We start from the raw sequence: 17,475 nt of genomic DNA on the forward strand, positions 1-17,475 counted from the left end.
CCAACCATCCATATGATGACTCAAATCGTTGCATTCAATAGTTTTATTTTGAAAGGCAAATAACACAAACTTTCACAAAGTGACTACAATATGTCGGTAAAAAAGGTATATGTCAACAAAATGAAACCAACATGCATGAGAAAACACAATCTAGAGTGGTTACAAAAGTCTCTAACCCTAACCCACTTTGACTTAAATACCCCTGAGCCTTAACCCTTCGCTGTTTAAAAAGAGTGCACCAGGTCGCTGTGATGGGAGGCCACTTCAATAACCAAACCCTGAAGAAAATCCCATTACCCCCTTTATAAAAGACAAGTTGTGGACTGATGGCTCCAGAATGCATTTCCTGAGACCACTCTAATGTAAAGTTTGGGCAATAGTCCATACGTAAACGTATTAGGTGCAATCATACACCTAGATTGTGAGAAAGAGTTAGAGTAAGTCCTCCTGATAAGCAATCACACCACTCAACCCAACAAAGTTATGGCTAAAAGAGTGTTCTCTTGGCCGAAAGTGGCCTTCTGGGAAGAGTAGCCTATGCCTAACCTGCAAACCTCTAAAAACACAGAGAATCACCCTGTCCGATGGTCAGATGTGGGGAGTGGTGTTCTCCACAATTGCCAGAGATTGGCACCTCGGGCAAATTTGTAAACAGACATTAGTAAAAAAACTTGAGGACCCAGAGTATAGCCTAACGATGTTTCAGGTAGAGAGATGCCATGCACACAGATACGCATCCGAACAGAAAGCCTTTTCTATTGGATTAGCAAAATGCTCCGATATCTTGATGGAAATAACTCCATTTTTGCCCACTGCCAGGTACGCTAAACATAACTGCTAGCTGTTAGCACAGCCCAATGCGCCGCATAACTGATACAAGAGTGAGTGGCTGAAGCTACCAAGGGGTGCAGCTGTTGATCACTGAGCCAGGGCGCTCTTCAACATGTCCTTATCCCCTCGTTAGGGCCTGGCATATTAATAAAGCACCTCCCGTACCGTTTGAAGGCGTTCTGAACAGATCATCAATCACGGCTCTTTCAACCAATGACTTCCCCTGCTCCTCGTCACATTACAATCCGACACAATTAAGACTTAAAAAAACCCGCTTCCAAACATCGGCTGGCTTCGGCAGCGCAGGCGGAACGACGTAATGGATAACTAACGGCTGGTGTGAAGGGTGTGGGCACGCCCTAAGCATTCAAAACAATCGGAGGCTAATTCGGCTTAATTGCCTCAACGGTCCTCGTTAACATAACACCCGCTGGAGCGCGGCCGTCCGCCGTGGAGTGTGCGGAACACGTGTGGCGATGGAGTATGTTTCCGCGATTCCGTGTGCGAACAAACACACACAGAACCCTTCATAATCGTCTCAGCGGAGAATAAGGCAAAACCTTCAATGAACATCTACACTCCTGGAGTTCTGAGCCGGGGCGGGGGGGGAATAGACTGGGGTGGGGTTGGGGGGGGGGGGGGGGGGGGTGGCGGTCAGATGCTGAGGATGATGCTGTGGATGGTGCCGGCTGGGATCTTGGCCTCGGTTTCCTCCCCGCTGCGTCTGAACAGCACCAGGGTGTCGGAGGGGATGGTGGCGCTGGCGCTCTGGGTCTTGCCCAGCCAGCCACGGGCGCCGCGCTTGTACATCCTCACCGTTACCTGGAGGAGACCGAGAGAGACGGAGAAGATGGAAGGGTGGAGTCAAGACTCAACCAAACAGCACACGGGGCAAGAACTCGAGTTGGATATTTTATTTTCCTTTATTTGTTTGCTGCTGTTATTTTGAGGGTTTTATAATTTTTATTGTAGAATGGGTAAGACAGGAAGGTATGGGGGGGGGAGAGACAGACATGCAGCAAAGGACCACGGGCCGGAATCAATCCCCGGTCGCTGTGGTAAGGACTGGGCCTTAATGGTACGCACTTTAAAATGGCCTGGGTTCCCTCCGTCAAAGAGGTCACTGTTCCTGTTTTGATTGGGTCTCAGTCAGGGTCATGACCCCCGACTTGAGACCTCTTGACCCCGTGTCTGGACCCCGACAGACAGCCATGGCCTTCACCTTTGACCTCTGCGTCGACAAGCTGTTGCTTCTGCCCCTGGCTCCCTTCCTTTGTATCGACCGGCTCCCAATCCTCAACGGGCGAACGGCAGGCTGATCGCTGCTGCGGTGTGGTCAACATGACGTGACTGCGACTTAAACGACTCAATGAAAATGTGTAGTGCTTGTGTCATGTTCGCTACTTTTTAACGGATGTAATTATGAGCCTTCAAATGACTAAAAAAATATATTTAGATTATTGCTCGGAACAGGCTGCATCCGTACACAAATGCTCCCTGCTTTTAAATTCCCAAACGTTGACATTTAATTTAATTGACCATGTTTTCCTTTTGTTTCCATGACGTGCTTCCATCCCATTATAACGGCTGTAACCAGATTCAGCCGTGAAGGTAATCAAACCACATTCACCGGCGAAGAAAAGTCTCTCTCTCTCTCTCTCTCTCCTCTCTCTCTTCTCTCTCGCTCATCTCTCCTTTCATCTCTCTCTCCTCTCTCTCTCCTCTCTCTCTCTCTCTCTCTCTCTCTCTCTCGCATTCAACCGGGATAACAGAACTCGACGCAGACGTCTTTTCACATTTTCCTCAGCCACGGACAATTTTTCAATCTTTATTTCCTCCCCCCAATGTTCTTTCATCTCCGTCCCTCCATAATGCCCCGGCCTTTTAGTTAATGGCCGCGGCGGTCGGGGCCCAGTATATCAGCTCTTGTCCATCTCGGCGCTCATTGTTCCGGCCCAATAGGCCTTTTATTACGGAGACATCAAAAGCCAGATAAGCGCGGGAGGTGGGAGAAAAAGCCCTACTCTGGAGTCGTCCCCTCTTCTCTTTGTCCGCTGTTGAACATGATCATTTTAATAGTGAAAAGGTTTGTGGGCTCTGGGGCCAATGCGAAGTGTGGTGCCTCCCCCACCCTCCCACCCCCAACGATGGATATGATCAAGATGGTAATGCCCCCCCCCCCCCCCCCCCCCCCACGGCAACACCTGCACACTCTCGCGGCTAACCTTATTATCCGCAACAAAAGGCTGCTGCAATTTTGCGGCGGGCATCCTTTTAGCGGTAATTATTTAGCGTGTAGACCGAGGGAGTCACAAGGGGAAAGGGAAAGAAAGTGAGAGAGGGAAGAAAAAAAGAAAGAGGAAAAATATAGACAGAATAGCTTTTTAATGAGATAATGACCGATAAACAAACCGGAATGCTTCGATATACGTATTTTAAATACTGCCGCTTTGAACGAGACGGGACGGAATGGAGACGAAAGAAAACAAGACTGCAGAACCCCCTTTTTTTCCTTTTCTTATCCGACTTCAAAAAGAACAAGCAGGTACGCCACACATTACATCTCGCTGTAATCCCTTCCTCCTAAACGCCGTGGCACACACCACTCCAGAGGAGAGGGGTGGAGGGACGGCGCCCAGCGACGAGCCCGTGGCCCTGGCACCAAATCAAAGCACAAGTCGTACGCGAGGGGAGAGAGAGGCGGAGCTCTGTGTGGTCCGTTCTGCCCGTGTGCGGGGATATACCCCCCCCCCCCCCTTTCAAGGCGTCTGTGGGAATGCCAAGTCACGTTCAGGGGAATACGTCGTTGCATGTCGGCCGCCCAGAGCTACCCGGACACGAGTGTCTGAGGACGCGGATCAGAGGTATCGCGTGTCCCGGGCCGGGGAGATTGAAGTGCCGAGCGGCAGGGCGGGGCTTTCAGAGTCCGACGGGCCTGTAATCTCCCGGTGCATACCTGCGTTGGTAAGATGAGGCCCCCCCTGTGTGCTCGGGTGAAGGGTAGAGGATGGTCCCCCTGGGGGCCCGGTGAAGGGTAGAGGATGGTCCCCCTGGGGGCCCGGGGAAGGGTAGAGGATGGTCCCCCTGGGGGCCCGGGGAAGGGTAGAGGATGGTCCCCCTGGGGGCCCGGTGAAGGGTAGAGGATGGTCCCCCTGGGGCCCGGGGAAGGGTAGAGGATGGTCCCCCTGGGGGCCCGGGGAAGGGTAGAGGATGGTCCCCCTGGGGGCCCGGGGAAGGGTAGAGGATGGTCCCCCTGGGGGCCCGGGGAAGGGTAGAGGATGGTCCCCCTGGGGCCCCGGGGAAGGGTAGAGGATGGTCCCCCTGGGGGCCCGGGGAAGGGTAGAGGATGGTCCCCTTGGGGGCCCGTGAGAAGGGTAGAGGATGGTCCCCCTGGGGGCCCGTGAAGGGTAGAGGATGGTCCCCCTGGGGGCCGGGGAAGGGTAGAGGATGGTCCCCCTGGGGGCCCGGGGAAGGGTAGAGGATGGTTCCCCTGGGGGCCCGGTGAAGGGTAGAGGATGGTCCCCCTGGGGGCCCGGGAAGGGTAGAGGATGGTCCCCCTGGGGGCCCGGGGAAGGGTAGAGGATGGTCCCCCTGGGGGCCCGGGGAAGGGTAGAGGGATGGTTCCCCTGGGGGCCCGGGGAAGGGTAGAGGATGGTCCCCCTGGGGGCCCGGTGAAGGGTAGAGGATGTCCCCCTGGGGGCCCGGGGAAGGGTAGAGGATGGTCCCCCTGGGGGCCCGGTGAAGGGTAGAGGATGGTCCCCCTGGGGGCCCGGTGAAGGGTAGAGGATGGTCCCCCTGGGGGCCCGGTGAAGGGTAGGATGGTCCCCCTGGGGGCCCGGGGAAGGGTAGAGGATGGTCCCCCTGGGGGCCCGGGGAAGGGTAGAGGATGGTCCCCCTGGGGGCCCGGTGAAGGGTAGAGGATGGTCCCCCTGGGGGCCCGGGGAAGGGTAGAGGATGGTCCCCCTGGGGGCCCGGGGAAGGGGACGGTCCCACTATATTCCTCCGCCAAAGGAATTTCAAGTCTTTATTTTTTTTCTGGGTGCCGAACGTGGAAAAATAAGTCAACCGAAGGTCGACTGGGTCCCAACCTGACCCTTTATTCTCCGGCTGTGTTCCAGACAGGAGCTGAAATGGATCCCTGCACCCCAACGCTGTTTCACACAGACATCCATACTCCACGACAGACCGCTCTGAACGATGCTCTGTCAAAGTGAACGCCGTTTCACACGTTTACAAGACCACCAGATTTGGTGTGTGGTGTGTGTGTACGTCTGTGTAATGCGTCTGTGTGTACGTATGTGTATACAACTCTGGGTTTGTGTGTGTGTGTGTGTGTGTGTTTTTGTGTGTGTGTGTGTGTGTGTGTGTGTACGCACTAGCATGTCTGCGTGTGCATGCATGTGTGTGTGTACATGTATACTACTCCAGACTAGGAGAGGGCCCTGGGGGTATGGGTTGGGGTGTCACACAGGGGTCCATGAGCTCATTTAACCATGTCGTCTCCGTGCTCCCTCTCTCACTTTCTGTGTCAGGGCTGGGGGGGTTGCTATGCTAGGGGGGGGGTTGACATCCAAATCACCAGTCACATCACTCATCTCATCTCAATGAGTCGAGGTGTTGCCCACCTACTCCACCAACAGTCATAAATCTTCTACTGGGGTCGGCTCCCAGCTCTCCTGTGAACTTAGAGGAACAACTCCTCACCCCGGGATGATGAGGGATGGCTGCGTTCGGGTTGGGTCATATGGGTTGAGCATTATGTAACCCATTATCAATTGATTGAATTGAACATTTAGAGTTAAGTTAAATAGTCTAAAGTCAAGGGGCGGGGCTATTCAGTTCTGCTAGCCTGTCCACTCACCACTCAATTCTTAACACTGCACCTTTAAGTCAAAGTAAACGTCAAATGCGACAATATTGTTTCTAAACATGGACGTCCGTTCTCCCTCCTCATCTCTGCAGACTCACGCTAGCGAGAGGGGTGACGGATGCGACGCGTCTCACTAACGACCCGGGACCCGCTAACGGCCCAGGAACGTGTCGCCACCTGCGCGTAATTTCCAGCTCGTTTCAATTTCAGAGGTTCTGGCCTTAATGAGGCCGAAGGAATCTCAGTGGGGGGGCTGTGTAGTTGGGGAGGGGGCGGGGGGGAGGGTGGGGATGGTGGTAGATGGGGGGGGGGGCAGGGGGGGGTTGGAGAGTGTCCCTCGCTGGGAGCGACGGGTGCCGCGTTTCAGGTGAACTCGCAGTGAGCGTAACGGCACACCGGCTTCAGAAGGCCGGCTCTTTGTTCCCCGCCGTGTCCCACCACCGCACTCGCCGGCAGAGAGGGACCGGGGACCACACCCCTGGAGCCACGCCCACCTGGAGCCACGCCCACCTGGAGACACGCCCAGCAAAATGCACGCCCACCTGGAAGAAGGCCCACCTTGAGGCACACGCACCTGGAGCCACGCCCACCTGGAGCCATGCCACCTGGAGCAACGCCCACCTGGAGCCATGCCACCTGGAGTCACGCCCACCTGGAGCCATGCCTCCTGGAGCCACGCCCACCTTGAGCCATGCCACCTGGAGCCATGCCACCTGGAGCCACGCCCACCTGTTACCACGCCCACCTGAAGCCACGCCCATCTGGATTCCCGGCAACGTGAAGCCACGCCCATCTGGATTCCCGGCAACGTGGAGCCACGCCCACCAGGAGCCACGCCCACCAGGAGCCACGCCCACCAGGAGCCACGCCCTCCTGTCCACAAGGCAGGACGATCAGGACTGGGGGAAGCACATCTTCAAAGTGCTCTGTTAGTTATAAAAGTAGCCACTTGGGGTCCGACAGCAGAGGGATAAAGACGTATGAACACCGTGTGTCTGGGCCAGGGATCGCAGAACAAAAGACAATCGTTGGGAGGCCACATGTGCGTTTTAGAGAAGAGATGCGTACGAAATTAAACTTCTGTCTGGGAAGTTCCCTCTTTATCGAAGGGGGTCTGGCCTGTTGGAAGTGGGGTGGGAGGGGGGGGGGGGGGGGGGGGGACGCTTCAGAATATCTCTGCCTCGACTTCCAAGCCGCCCAGGCCGGCAGGAAGCCATTAGGGTCCCGGCAAGAGCCATCTCCATCCATTCACCCGACTCTGACTTTATTCCTGTCCGCATAAGTGCATTTTCTGTGGGAGGTTCAAATATGAATCCCCCCTTTTTCTCTTCAATGGGTCTGGTCGTCTGGCAGACTTGAGAGGGCACAATCTATGACTGATTTAATTTGCTCTTCACAAACATCTCTAACAGGATTAGCCCCCGAGCACACACTGACTGCCCCCTTCTGACTCCATTAAGCGCCAAATCGGGTTTAAAGACCATATTGATGCGGTCCGTTATTAAGGGTGATTATCAAAACAATAGACAATGGGCCAAAGTGTCCGCTAACTAATTTATCCCTAATTTTGCATAACTGTAACAGATGGCACGGCCGGCAATTACGTGGCTATACCTGCTGTATGCCGCATTGCGCACATCGGGCCGGCCAGTGCTGGGAGACTCAGTGCATTAGCCTCTGCATTCGATGACTAAAAATCATTCAAAGGCCAATTATTGGTTACGCTCAGACAGGTGGCCGGGATATAAAAAGATCTACAGGGTGGACAAAGACACACGTACGCACGCACACACACACGCACACGCAGACAGACAGAAGGACAGATACACACAGACAGACACACAGACACACAGACACACACACAGACCGAGAGACACACAGACCGAGAGACACACACGTATGTTGAAGCCATGTGACGTGGGCCCCTTGATGAGGCCATTGGATTTGAAAGTGTAATTAAGTCCCTACCGGGTTATTCATTATTCATGAGCCCTTAGGATGATCTGCTCTGTGGACCAGGAGACACACCACCACCACATTCGTCCACTTCACAGATCCATGCTGAGAACTAGAAACGGCTGATCAAGAAATCAATGAAAAATGGATGGAAAGCAAAGAAAATAAGGAGAAATATGACGGTTGAGCATACCAGAACCAGAAAGATTAGGATAAAGACTGCATTTACACATCAGACGAATTTAAATGCTATAGATGCCTGGATAAATATCCCTGTAAACTCTTATCTTCTTCTCATTTTATTGTTTGATTGTTATATAAATCTACATCTGGGAATATATATGCATGTGATTGTGGTCTTAAATTATACTTTGGCCAACCTATTGTTCGGCTACCATGCATTTTATACTATTATGTCTTAACACCAGGCTTACAATGCAGGGAGGGACTGTCTTTGATGTTGAATATTAATGCTTTTGGAGTGTTTCTGTTTTAAACCCAGTTATAAATTCACACATCTAAATCTCAAACAGCGATACGCTCATCCCTGCCCCGGTGTTAAATAGAAATATGGAAAACCACAACGCACCGACGTGTTGATGTTTAACTGAATTAACAAAAGAGAGACTTGAAAAGCTCTCTGGAATTACGCTCTCGCAGCCAAACGCCGCCCCCCCCCCCCCCCCCCGACCACGAGACCCACAAAGACGGAGCGCAATTGCGGTCCTCACATTAAAAAAAATTGATTTACCAAGTTTAATCACAGCCTATTATGAGGCGGGCGATGGCTGATGCCCGCGACGAGAGTCTTAACGAGTCCGCATCAGACACTTGTAGTCCCGCGGTCGGCGCTCTTCACGTCTATAATTGGTTCGCCTTCTCGGCGTCCTTCCTACACACGCTCTTTAGCGCAAATTATTTCGCATCCTGGATTCCTTTTTTCAAGAGGGGCCTTGTTTCAATTACGGGGAATCTAAAAGAAGAAACGATGGTAATTTCCTGTGTTTTATTTCCTGCACTGTTCTTTGGAAACTTTATTTAATTATTATTTTTGCGCGAAATTGAATCATTCCATCAAGGTGATCTGCTTGCTTGAGATTAAAATAGCGAACACAACAGCAGGTTTGGTCGATCTTTTTTTCTTTTCATCGACGGAACATGTGAGCTTTTCTGATCCTCCGTCAAAATTCTCAATTTTCCCGATATACCTCTGAGTTACTGCAGAGAGCGCAGAACATTCGTCTCTGCTTCTCAGTGAAATCAGCGCCACATTAATCTTCCCTAGGTGTGCTGGAGGGCTTGTCGAACACAACGCCTGCACAGAAAAAACATCAGTGACAGCTTCCATTTTTGAGAATGATTACTATTGAGGTGTCCGTGCGAGCGCGCAAACACACACACACACACACACTTTGGCTGTTGTTCTTCTGATATTACCATGAAATCAGTGTATCTATCACGCTATACATCGAGAGCAAAAATGGCTGCTATATGGCTTTCCTTGCTCATAAATTGCATTTGCTGTCGTGCAAAAAAATAACACACTGGCTGTGGACACCCTGACCCTAACACACTCTCTATGTTCAACACAAGGCACTGGCGGCTCGCTAAGGACCGGCTCCTAGTCCAGCGTCCGGGTCTATTCATAAAGACACAAAGCCCTCCGCGCCCACACCCTTTATGTCCAGGTAACGCCGCGTGCTGCGGGCGCCACGGACGCCACTCGCAGCCCGGGTGACAGCCAGGCCGGGAGGAATGCCCGGCCGCTGGGTCGCCGCCGCCGCCGCGAATAAATGAGCAGAATCAGCTCTGAAGCTGCCCCCCCCCCCCCCCCAGCTTCAGAGAGAGAGAGAGAGAGGGGAAGAGAGAGAGAGAGAGAGAAACTTTGACAACCCGGCCTGGGGCTCCTCTTCTTGTCTCGCACTCTCTCCCTGTTTACCGTTGTCCAGGCCCATGTTGGGGTTGTGTGTGTGTGTGTGTGTGTGTGTGTGTGTGTGTGTGTGTGTGTGTGTGTGTGTGTGTGTGTGTGTGTGTGTGTGTGTGTGTGTGTGTGTGTGTGTGTGTGTGTGTGTGTGTGTGTGTGTGTGTGTGTGTGTGTGTGTGTGTGTGTGTGGCGGGCGGGTGGGAGGGGGAGACAAATTACCACTTAGCTCCCCAGTGGCTTTGGGTCAATTAATCAGACGGGGGGCGTGTCGACGGGTTACCGTCAGGAGGAACGCAGCGTCTCAGACACGCCATTACGAGCGCTAAGCCAGCGGTGATTATGGAGGGGGGGGGGGGGGGGCTGAGAGGGGACACAGGTAGATATTGTCAAACCTGTGTGCATCTGTGGTTTCTATAAAAGGCAGGGAATAGCGAGTACACACACTCCAAACACAATCATCGTCAGAGGGGAAAACACGCAGCGGTAATACAAAGGCACGCTCACTGGCCGCATGGCGCGTATACATCGGCTCACCCCCTCCGCCCTGAACCCACACACAGGCAGCGCAAGGGGAAACTTTCAAGTCGTATCACAGCTCCTCTCGCCTGCCTTGTTTACAAACCCCAAATCAAAGGCGCACATTATCACCGCGTCTCCGGGAAGGCGTCAGGGGAGCTATTGAGTTGCTTAACAGCTGCTGCGTATCAAGTGCTTTATTTCACTAGGATTGAACGGTGATCCACAGAACCTCACTCTCCAGTGGTGAACCACACCCAACCTCCGCCCTCCCTCCTTATTGTAGTTTTGTCGCTGATCTTACTACAAAGTCAGGCCTTGGCTTTCCCGCTGGTCCATTTGGTCGTTTAGCGGATGCTGCTCTCCAAAGCGTCTTAAAGTTAGGTTGAGAGACACTCAAATCAAAACAAGCGAAACTGGATTAGCTAGAGAAACAAAAGTTCAAGTGCTTAATAAACTGTTTGTTTACAACCAAATTCATCCATACCCATTACAATTTAAAGTATTTAATTAAAGTATTTCAATAGGTAAAATTAACGTTCGTATGTCCGATCTTTCTCCCGCATCAGAAGAATCCGAATCCTTGGGACAGATGCCAGCCTCCATGCACGGCGCTCCCCTGACGATCCCGTTTTTCGGTTGCAGTCTACGGAGCGTGTCTTAATGGGGGGGGCGCGTGTGGTGGTCGTCAGAGAGTCTGGGGACCGCTGGGGCACGGATCGAATGTACAGCATCTGGACAAGACTGTACAGTCGGGGTCTCCAGGGACCATGGAGGGGGGAACAGAATGACATCCTGCATGTGTGTGTGTGTGTGTGTGTGTGTGTGTGTGTGTGTGTGTGTGTGTGTGTGTGTGGGGGTGTGTGTGTGCGTGTGTGCGCGTGTGCGTGTGTTTGTGCGCGTGCATGTGAGCCAAAGCTGTTCAATATGTAATGAAAGATTTACCGAAGGATCACACCCACCCACTCTCTGTATGATAAAGAATTCTGACCCGTTCCCACCTCATCCCACCTCATCCCAGTATGATATTGAGTGAAGAGCCAGGACCCATGCTCAACCCTCAGAGTGTAGTGGTGAGTGAAGAGTCAGGAAAAAAGATTCAAGACTCAAAGGTTTTTTTGGAATGGAAATGTGCATTTACTCTGCAAAAGCACAACCTCTAACGGTCTCTCTCTAGCTCACTCTCTCTCTCACTCTATCTGTCTGTCACACTCTGTCTGCCTGTCTCTCTCTCTCTGTCTCTCTCTCTCTCACTCTCCATCTCTCTCTCTCTCTCTCTCTCTCTCTCTCTCTCTCTCTCTCTCTCTCTCTCTCTCTCTCACACTCTCTCCCACACTCTCTCTCTCTCTCTCTCTCTCTCTCTCTCTCTCTCTCTCTCTCTCTCTCTCTCTCCCCCACTCTCTCTCTCTCCGTCTACCCAGGAGCAGGACATCCCTCGGTAAATCACGTTCATTAACGTTCCTTGTGACAAAACAAACACGCGGCATTTGAGGGACTCCACAAAGGGAGCTAATGGAACTAAACGTGCCCTTTGGGCGGCTCAATTATCTCCGTATTCCATCACCTGAGAGTTGCTAACGAGCGCCTTGTGGGGGGGGGGCGGGGGGGGGGGGGGGGGGGGGCACAATAGACAGGGCGTATAATTAGGGCTCTGTGTGTATATTAGCAAAGAAGGGTGCTGTCCAAGACACTTAAAGACCGACAAGGCGTACCCCCCCCCCCATGCTTGTTCTGTGATTAATGGGTTCTACACAATAGATCTCAGTTGGAGGCTCAGTCTGGAGTACAACTGGATTAGCTTCATATGTTTCTTGAGTATGTATGGCACATTACCTTGTAGTTAATAGCATAGATTTCCTTTTTTTACATGGAGTATGGAACATGCAATTCATTCTCAAAGGAAGCTTCAGTTGCAAGTGTGTTCAATTTAGTGAAAAAACGCTGATCTTGAGTTTTTAGGTTTTACAGATAAAAATATGAGATTTGGTCATCCTTATTGAGTTTAGCCATCTGTACAATCCCGGTGAGCTTCAAGATGGATGTAGGGCTACAAAACACGGCTTTACTGCCACCTGCTGGTGTTTTTAAGAACAGCATCATGGACCTAAACCACAGACTGAGGACGTATCGGTGCTATTTAGCGCACTACGTCGATTTAGCTTTGTTAAGTGCCCTTACCCGAGGGGCGTGACCCAGCAGAGCCCACAGCGAATCAGGAGACAGGGTCTTGGCGCCGGAGAACTCCAGCGTGCCGGTCTCCCGCCGGTCGAGGGCCACGTACGGGCAGCCCTGGTAGTCCCCTCGGATCTGCTCCCCGCCGCGGAGCTGCAGCAGGTCCCAGGTCCCCGCCCGGCCGAGCAACCCCCGCACCGCCTCCAGCTGCCGGTACGACTGGCGCCCTGGAGCCCGGAGGAGGAGGACCATCGACGTGTGAGGGGGTCGGAGCGGGAGGACACAGATCAGGAGGCAGAGAGGGTTGACTGACTCATAACCGGAAGGTTGCTAGTTCGAGTGTCGAGGTGGCCCTGAGCGAGACACCTGACCCTAGCTGCTTCCGACGAGCTGGCTGTCGCCTTGCTTGGGTTGAGTAGCTAAACTTGTAAGGTTGCTAGTTTGAGTGTCGAGATGTCCCTGAGCAAGACACCTGACCCTAGCCCCTATTGCTTTACTAATGACAAGGAATCCTATCGATTACTGTCCAAAGATATTCCTTGAGATTCCTCAACGCACACAAAGAAATAGAGATTCAAAAGTCAAATCTTGCAAGAGCTCAACCAACCAAAAGGTTCAGACGAAACCCAAAGAGCCTCTCTCTCTTTTACCGGAGATCCAGGAGGGGGTGAGGGCGTCCGACAACCACCCCACATAGCTCTCTCTGAAGGAGGCGAGGAAGGGGTCCAGCTGGTCATAGGACACCAGCTCCTTCCTTTTCCTCAGCTCCTGGTCCAGATCACAGTCGGGAGAGAGGAAGACCACCCTGGGGATGAAGAGGCTCTGCCGCACGCACACGCCGCTCCTCTTCAGATGGTGGCACAGGTTCACCGTCTTGGTCTGGGGACACACCACACATTTTTGTGGTATAGGTGAAGGTCTGTGTATCAAGACTCGCTAAATCCCCTCGCTGTATACCCATTCTGTGAATATAATCTTCAAGTTACACCCGTTCACCAAACTGGATTTCAGTCAGACAATACATCCTTACGTGTAACTCCTAGTATAAACGACAAATTAGTTTACATGGAAAACTGGATTTCAGTCAGGCAGAACACTTGATTATAGCTATCTTTAGGACCATTCTGATTATGAAAAAGTCCAGATACTTGAACATTACTGGACCTATATGATTAAGAATAGCAGTGCAGAACCACCCCAACCACAGCTTATAGCATTATACAACAACGTGCACAGGTTAAGCCACACAAGTGCATTCGTCACCACATTTGAACGGCTTTTCTACTTCCTCAAACCCAAACTTTATCGCTCGGTTAAACTCTGACGGTTTTGTGCTGCCCTGCCGATTTGAAGGGCCCGCGTCTAGAGGCAGAAAACAAGGGGCTACTGCCCTCTCAATGGGGGCCAGGCGGGGGGACAGCTGTGTTTAGGCACCTGCCTGCTTTCCCCCTTCACCCCGTCGTACACAATGTCTGCTTCAAGAGCCCCCCGCTCAAGTGTGTTTCAACCATTTCCATATTAATTAGCGAGTCAATCGGAATACTGCTTAACACGCGGGCGGCTCGGGGAAAATAATAATCAACTGTTTCAGTGAAATGTCTGCGGTGACAAATTTGACCCTTGACGTCGTGTTTTCCAAATCCGACCGACGCAGAACGTCATCTGACTGACGTAGAACCGCGGAGACAGGGAGGATGTTGCAAAATAAGCCCAGCGTGACGGTACTACTCCAGCGATGTGTTACCGTGGGGGACGGGTTACCGCGGTTACCGCGACGGACGTGTTATCGTGAGGGGCCGGTTACCGCGGTTACTGCGACGGACCGTGAGGGGCCGGTTACCGGGAGGGACGTGTTACCGTGGTAACACGTGAGGGACGTGTCACCGCGAGTGACAGGTTACCACGAGATGACATGTTACCGTGGGTTACCGTGAGTGACGTGGTGACCGTGAGTGACAGGTATACCCCGTGAGTGACGTCTCACCGTGATGGCCTGGACGGGGTCGTCCACCTGCTCCACGCAGGTGTTGGGGAGGTCTCCGCCCTCCTGACGGAGCTGCACATGCCAGCCCCGCTGGTGGGCCGACACTGCGCCCCTCCAGGGCTTCAGGTCCAGGCAGAAGACCCCTCGGCCTTCATAGTGGAGACACTTACGATTACAGTCGAGATAGGTGTACAGCTTCCTACTGCGTGTACTCTGTGGTAACTATTTGGGACAGAGCCACTGCCCCTTCACATTGCGGGAGCTTGATATTAAGTATGGATCGATACACAGGTCATCACATACCGGCATCAAATGTTTCACTTGATATTTGATATTGTCGGATTGCAATTCTCCTAGTTTTGATATCTGTCATACCAGTATCAATCAATACAAGTACATCAGCGTGTTACAAGTGTGGCCGGTGGTTTAAACGACACATTATTTGACATGGAAAACGGCAAAAAGTTTACGTTTACATGACGTCAGCGACACCCACCTGTGAGGAGGACTATGTTGATGTCATCGTTGGCGGTTTGAAGCTGGTTCGGGACGCGCAGGTTGCAGAAAACATGTTCGCTTTTCAACCCAGTGAGTTTTCTGAAAGTTAATTAGTAGGGCGCCTTTGGTTAGGATTTGGTTGATTTTATAAGTGCAGAAACATACCAGAGAAGTTTAGAAGCAGTTTGTTGTTCCTAACAAACGCTACGTACCGGACATACTTCGGAAAGTCCTGAGGGGTTTGTGAAGGCTTCAGACTCTGGCCTTTGGTATTTTCTGGCTCCCCAGAGCCTAAACTAAAGAGTGCGAGTCTGGTTCCAAGATGAAGCATTCTAGGCGTTGTCTGCAACATCCAACACAACAAAGAAACGATGGAACATCCTTAGCTAGCCTGTTCATAAAAAGGGTCCTTGTTTACGATTAAGAACAATATTTATATATATATATATATATATATATATATATATATATATAAGAACAATGGTTTAACTGAAATCTCATTTCAACTATTCAGATCTAGCCGACGTCTTTCAATGTAGGCCTATATTTGCACATCTTTTTCTGAAGTTTACCAAACGCAAACTATATCGAGTTAAAACAACAACATCTGAAGAAGCGGTTGAAGCTTAAACCCACCCGGTCCTAGTCCAAACAACGCGTCATTGCCCCCCCCCCCCACACACACACACACGTCACAACAAACCCCAGATGTAAACAATACATACATTCACGTCGCTGTTGGGCTTCTAACGGGACTCTGACTGGATGCGCACACAGAAATCAACTGTGGGGGCATTCACGTCTAAACATCTCCAAGGCTGCGCAACGTAACTATATCCTGCGAACGCTGTTTCACAACGTCGGGTTGTTCTCCCCCACCCTGCATCTGCAGGTCGGAGCGCCTTCGAGGAACGAGTAAACAACGCACCACGTGGCCGAGGGGTTAGGGGGAGGATCAGATGTCATGATGTCATGGACCGCATCGTGGCAAGGCCCCGTGACTGTTACATTCAAGAGATTCCTTGAGATATTTGACACTTTTTTGAATGCACAGAGTGGAAACTTTGCAGCTGGTGGATGATAATAACCAGGGGTGGTTCAAGCCATCTGGCGCCACGTGGTGCTGTTGATGTACCCTTGGAAGATTGTTTTTCCATTTCTGAGATGTGTAACTTCCAGCCTCACCGTTCAGCTGCGTGTTTCCTGCAGCTGGGGTGCTCTTAACGATCTCAGGCATTAAAAAGAAGGCCAAACCCATAGTTTATTATTGTGTTATTATTATATGGGATTAGGTGACTATATAGCAGAAAGAGAGTGAAATGTTCCCTCTATAGTTGGAATAGGATGAGTCTGAAGAGAAACAGGCCTTTGGCTTGTCTTTGGCTTCTGGTGGAGTTATGAGATAGATCATGGCTGCTTGGATATTCTGTCACTTTTTACTGCGCTATTAAAAGAGTTGAAGGTTTAATCTTTCCCACCGCAGTATTAATGAGCGCAGACGACTTTATGACTTGAACCATTACCGTACTTAATGAACCTATTTAAACAGTGGAAATATGTAGGGGGTAGAGTTAAATGAATACATTTGTGAGGAATCGTGTGTGTGTGTGTGTGTGTGTGTGTGTGTGTGTGTGTGTGCGTGTGCGTGTGCGTGTGCGTGTGTGTGCGTGCGTGCGTGCGTGCGTGTGTGTGTGTGTGTGTGTGTGTGTGTGTGTGTGTGTGATAAGATGATATTGCCATGCTGGCCCGCTGCAAATGTTTTTTTTTAAATTTGGAGGGGGATCTTTAAGAAAGCATTTATTTTTCATCGTATCACAGCAGTTCTCATCTTGTGTTCGCTTATCAAACACCACACCAGCCCTGCACAGAGGATATTACAAAACCTCAGACTAATATTTAATTTAGAAGTAAATACACCCAGTGAATATGGTCAGTTCTGTGGTAAACAATATCCGGACGGGGCAGAAAAAGTGTGAAGAGCTAAATATCAGCAGCAGATAACCAAATCATCTCACATGGGCTGAATGGGAGCCAATAAAGAGCGAGACAGAGAGGGCTGACCCCCGATCAGCTCAGATCAGTGATACGCTCTGCCGCGACCTCAATACATCCAGACAAAAGAGTCAAAGAACGAGGGATCTGAATTAAAGCAGCAGCGATAAGGACTGAGAACAAACAAAAGCATCCCTCTGCTAAGTAATATTGTCTACAGTAAATCTTATAAATAAATAAAAATCAAATCAAATCCTCTCGTCTTGATATTGTGACTTGCGCATGACTTTACGTTTGAGTGGACACGTTCATGTTGATGCGCTCTGTTCGCCTCTAGTTCGGCCTTTCAGATGTAATTAGCGCTATTGGCAGTATTTGATCTAATCTGTGGCTACCAATTGTCACGCTTTCAAACGCAGTCAGCATGGTAGAAAACCCATTAGTGGGTGGTTGTAGGAACAAAAGACTAATGGTGTTCCAGTGAACTCTATCTACTCATTTTTAACAACAATACTTTATATATCCTTCACTTAAAAACGCATCCATAAGAATCAAGGTCTTAACCATTGGCAGTGTAGCATCTTGCATAACAGAATAACAAGATGGTCGTCTCTATAACGGAGCTTCTTGCTGGCCCTTAGCCGGTTGATGAATGACACTCCGGGCCCCCTCTTGTCGACCACTTGTAGGGGTGGGTTAAGTGGCTCCTGAAGGCCGTGTCTCCTTCTTATC

General features: G+C 51.1%; 1 protein-coding gene across 1 annotated transcript; it reads right to left on the bottom strand.

The window, feature by feature from the left end:
* Positions 1 to 1,473: 1,473 nt before the first annotated feature.
* On the bottom strand, positions 1,474 to 15,644 carry si:zfos-911d5.4 (uncharacterized). The gene is made up of 7 exons (XM_056577772.1): positions 15,477 to 15,644; positions 14,964 to 15,094; positions 14,750 to 14,850; positions 14,254 to 14,402; positions 12,920 to 13,148; positions 12,276 to 12,496; positions 1,474 to 1,653 (listed from the first exon to the last, which is right to left on the bottom strand). Exons 2-7 carry the CDS (start codon positions 15,080 to 15,082, stop codon positions 1,486 to 1,488), a joined length of 987 nt encoding a protein of 328 aa, XP_056433747.1. The 5' UTR covers positions 15,083 to 15,094; positions 15,477 to 15,644; the 3' UTR covers positions 1,474 to 1,485.
* Positions 15,645 to 17,475: the final 1,831 nt, after the last annotated feature.

This window comes from Gadus chalcogrammus, chromosome 18 (assembly GCF_026213295.1).
Source record: "Gadus chalcogrammus isolate NIFS_2021 chromosome 18, NIFS_Gcha_1.0, whole genome shotgun sequence".
NCBI lineage: Eukaryota > Metazoa > Chordata > Actinopteri > Gadiformes > Gadidae > Gadus > Gadus chalcogrammus.

Coding starts and splice junctions, on each gene's coding strand:
- si:zfos-911d5.4 (XM_056577772.1), bottom strand. CDS start 15,082: ATGCTTCATCTTGGAACCAGACTCGCACTCTTTAGTTTAGGCTCTGGG. Junction 13,149..14,253: donor ACCCCGTCCAGGCCATCACG/GTGAGACGTCAC, acceptor GTGTGTCCCCAG/ACCAAGACGGTGAACCTGTG. Junction 1,654..12,275: donor TGCTGGGTCACGCCCCTCGG/GTAAGGGCACTT, acceptor GGTCTCCTCCAG/GTAACGGTGAGGATGTACAA.